This window comes from Propithecus coquereli, unplaced genomic scaffold, assembly GCF_000956105.1.
Source record: "Propithecus coquereli isolate 6110/MARCELLA unplaced genomic scaffold, Pcoq_1.0 Scaffold178, whole genome shotgun sequence".
Taxonomy (NCBI): Eukaryota; Metazoa; Chordata; class Mammalia; order Primates; family Indriidae; genus Propithecus; species Propithecus coquereli.
The window spans coordinates 1,241,161-1,245,559 of record NW_012142523.1 but is presented as its reverse complement, the minus strand read 5'-3'; the positions used below and the strand labels follow the sequence as shown (position 1 = coordinate 1,245,559).

Genomic DNA, 4,399 nt, shown 5'->3' with positions numbered 1-4,399 from the left:
TAAAATAAAATCAAAAGCTAGAAATGATTAAAGCTTAGTGAGGGAGGCATGTTGAAAGCAAAGACAGGCCGAAAGTCAGGGCCTCTTGCACAGTGAGACAAATTGTGAATGCAAAGAAAAAGTTCTTGAAGGAAATTAAAAGTGCTACTCCAATGAATACATGAATGAAAAGAAAGCAAAACAGTCTTATTGCTGATATGGAGAAAGTTTTAGCGGTCTGGATAGAAAAATCAAACCAGCCACAAAATTCCCTTAAGCCAAAGCCTAATACAGAGCAAGGCTCTAACTCTCTTCAATTCTTTGAAGGCTGAGAGAAGTGAGGTAGATGCAGAAGGAAAATGTGAAGCTAGTAGTGGTTTGTTCATAAGGTCTAAGGAAAGACCGTCTCTCTAACAGATTTTCAAGTAGAGAAAATAGCCTTCTGTTGGAAGATGCCATCTACGACTATCACAGCTACAGAATTAAATGCCTGGCTTGAAAGGACAGGCTGACTCTCTCGTTAGGGCGTGATGCAGCTGATGACTTTAAGTTGAAGCCAATGTTCATTTACCACTCTGAAAACCCTAGGGCCCTTAAGAATTATGCAAAATCTCTCTGCCTGTGCTCTATAAATGGAACAAAGCCTGGATGACAGCACATCTGTTTATAGCATGGTTTACTGAATTTTAAACCCATTGTTGAGACCTACTACTCGGAAAAAGAGACTCCTTTCAAAATATTACTGCTCATCCACAATGCACCTGCTCAACCAAGAGGTCTGATGGAGATCGACAATGAGATTAATGTTGTTTTCAAGTCTGCCAACACAACATCTATTCTGCAGCCCATGGATCAAGGAGTAATTTCAACTTCCAAGTTTTATTATTTAAGAAATACACTTCGTAAGGCTATAGCTACAGATCTGGGCAAAGTAAATTGCAAACCTTCTGGAAAAGATTCGCCTTTCTAGATGCCATTAAGAACATGCTTGAGTCATGCGAGGAGGTCAAAATATTAACATTAAAAGGAGTTTGGAAGTTGATTCCAACCCTCAAGGATGACTTTGAGGAGTTTAAGACTTTAGTAGAGGATGTAACTGCAGATGTGGTAGAAACAGCAAGAGAACTATTACAGAATTAGAAGTGGAGCCTGAGGATGTGACTACAATCTCATGATCAAACTTGAATAGATGAGCTTCTTCTTAAGGATGAGCAAAGAGAGTGCTTTCTTGAGAAAGAATCTACTCCTGGTGAAGATGCTCCGAACATTGTTGAAATGACAATAAAGGATTTAGAATGTTACGTAAACTTAGTTGATAAAGCAATAGCAGGATTTGAGAGGACTGAATCCAATTTTGAAAAAAAGCCTAGTGTGGGTAAAACACTATAAAACAGCATTGTGTGCTACAGAGAAATCTTTCGTGAAAGGAAGAATCAGTTGATGTGGCAAATTTCATTGTTGTCTTATTTTATGAAATTGTCACAGCCACCCCAGCCTTCAGCAACCACCATCCTGATCAGTCAGCAGCCATCAACATTCAGGAAAGACCTTGACCAGCAAAAAGATTATGACTTGCTGAATAGCAATTTTTACCAATAAAGTACTTTTCATTAAGGTATGTACATTCTTTTAGACATAATGCTATTTATTGGACACTTAATAGACTACAGCATAGTGTAAATACAACTTTCATATGCACTGGAAAACTAAAAAATTCATGTGACTCACTTTATTATGATATTCACTTTATTACAGTGGTCTGGAACCAAACCTGCATTATCTCTGAGGTATGCCCATACCTAGAAGAGTACCTAGCACACAGCAAGTTCTATACAAGTGTTGGCTATTATTATTATGATAGCTTTCACATGTCTTTTTTTTTTTTTTTTGGTTTTCACATTTTGGTAAAACCTGGGTTAAAATACACACTGGCAAAAAATAAAAATAAAATAAAAGCTGGCAAATCTCTTTTAAATAAATAAGGCTTCTCCAGAAGTCCCCCAGGCTTCCTTTCACATCAATTAGCCAGAACTACATCATATGCCCATGCCTAAATCAATCACCGTCTAGGAAGACAGAATTACAATGATTGGTTTAGAGTTTACATCAATACCTACACATTGGGGCTTGAGAGGGGTGGCCAGATTCTCAGTTAGTTAATCAGTAGAGATGGTGATAAGACAACCCGTGTCTCCCAGGATTTATGAGGTTGTAGTCTCTGCTAGCCAGGGTCAGATTAAAGCAACGTCCAGGGCTGCAAGCATCACTCCTACAAGAGCTCCTGATACAGAAAACTACAGCTACTGAGATAGATAGCCTATCAGTCTTATCATTCAACTGAGGATTCTGGAAACCAGAGTGCTTAAGGGAAAGAAACTAACATTATTGAAGGTGGAAAAGAATCTGTCCTGATAATTATAGAGCCCTTACTAGGTTCCAAACATTGTATTATCTTATTTAATCCCCATATACCTTGATAACACTGCCCCTCCCCTCCTTTCTAAGGATAAGAAAAGGAAGGCTCAGAAAGGGAGAAAAACATTTATTTGTGGACTGTGCTAGAGGCTATCCACATGCATTGTTGCATTTGATATTTAAGTGACTTCTCTGAATGAGGGCTAGGAGGTGGCAGGCCCTATTATAATACTAGATCTGATTCTAAAGTCATTGCTTTGCAGCTCAAGGCATTAGTTTCCTCAGGATCAGAGATCTTACAAAATTCAATTCCAGAATTTCATTTAGCTCCCCCAAACACAATAGTTGGGGTTAGCAATTTACTCCACATTTTTTTAGTTTCATTCAGACTAAAGACTTCAAAGTGGACCCATACACAAAAAGCACCTTTACAATACTAAGGTTAAAAGCTTTCTTTGCCTTTCTTCCAGCCCAACCACTAGAGGGCTAGATCATAAAAAACAGCAGTTATTAACTACAGCTCTGGAGTAGCCACCAACTGTGTGACCTTGGGTAAGTTACTTTACCTCTCTAAGCCTCAGTTTCCTCATCTGTAAAACCGGAATAATGGTAGTATCTTACCGCATTAGGCTGTACAAATTAAGTAAAACAACACATGTAAGGCAATCAAAACAATGCCTGCACTTAGAAAGAGCTTAGCAAATTTAAGTTTGTATTGTTGTGAAGGAACTACCACTGCTGGTTCTGTCTCTAAGCCCAAAGACTCGGCCATGATATTCTCTCCGAGCAGAGGCCTTGCCAGCCAGAGGCCCCTCAGAAAGATCAACAGGTCGCTCCTTTTCTCCTAGCCAGGGCCCGTCCAGAAACCTTAAGTCCCCAACCTATATGTGGCCAAGACGTCTTGGCCTTTGGTTATCAACCACTACGACGGCTGTCACTTTGAGCCCAACGGAACCACACTATTTCCGCCCCAGCTGTTAGTTCTCCTGGCCTTCAGCGGCCCAAGCTGCCCTCGGCCTGGCTGCCCCTGGTTACACCGGCCTGGAGGTGATTCGCCTGGCGTTCCCTCAACAGAGGACTCTACCCTGCGACGCGGGTAGGACTTCCCTGAGTTCAGGGAAGCCACCGAATCTAGTCAAGACGCGCGTCAGCCAAACACAAGCCAGGAGAAGGCTTCCTTAGCGTGGCCCAGGCCTGCCGCTGGGAGCCCGTCCCCCAGCCCAGTCTGGGCGCAGGGCGGAGAGGAGGCCCCTTTCTAGCCCCCGGGAACACGTGGACTCCTGCCAGAGGCCACCACGTGGGGAGCTTTAGGCGTGCCAAGGTGTCCCCGGAACCAGCCCCCAAGGACTGCTCCCCGCGCGGGCCCTAGTCCGGCCCCAAACTGGCCTGAGGGGCACTCCCGGCCTGGCTTCTCCCCTCAGACCTATCTAGAGGGGATTCAGAAATCTTTCGCAGACCAGAGACAGGCTCTCGCCAGATCCCAAGCCTCGAGTCTGCCTGAGCCCCAGTACCCAACTGCCTGGTTTCCTTACTCACCCATCGCGGCTCCGCTCGCTCAGACTTGGCGGCGGCAGCGGCGATAGCTTCAGCGGCAGCTTCAGCAGACAATATGGCGGATCTGCAGGACGGCAGCCCGAAACGGACAAACCAGTTAACACCCAACCCTGGAACGAAACGCGTTCTTGGCCCCACCACCTGCATCACACCGAAGGCGGGCACTTAAAGAGACCACAGCCTGTAAAGGTAGGGAATGGAAGTAAAATATAAAAGGAGTGGCTGGAGAGAGACTGGGAGGGATACTTACGAAAGAAAGTTCAATGTGTCTAGGAGTTCTCAGCTGTTTCTGCTATTATTTCTTCTTCTCATTTTTATCTTTTTCGCTGGCAAGTTTGTAGAGCAATATTTCTTCTTTACAGTGAAGTCTCCTCCCCCAGAAATGTATCCCTTCCTTTCATAGTTAAAACAATGAAAGACTATGATAGATCTAAAACAATGGTAGATAAAA

The 4,399-nt window shown here is 43.5% G+C and overlaps 1 protein-coding gene across 1 annotated transcript in view; it reads right to left on the bottom strand.

Moving 5' to 3' along the window:
- Window positions 1-4,038, bottom strand: part of KPNA6 (karyopherin alpha 6 (importin alpha 7)) — a 55,964-nt gene extending 51,926 nt beyond the window's left edge. Inside the window, exon 1 of the mRNA XM_012642326.1 lies at window positions 3,931-4,038. Within this exon, the coding sequence (XP_012497780.1) occupies window positions 3,931-3,934 (4 nt within the window). The 5' untranslated portion in view covers window positions 3,935-4,038. The remainder of the gene's footprint in view (window positions 1-3,930) is intronic.
- Between the last annotated feature and the right edge of the window lie 361 nt (window positions 4,039-4,399).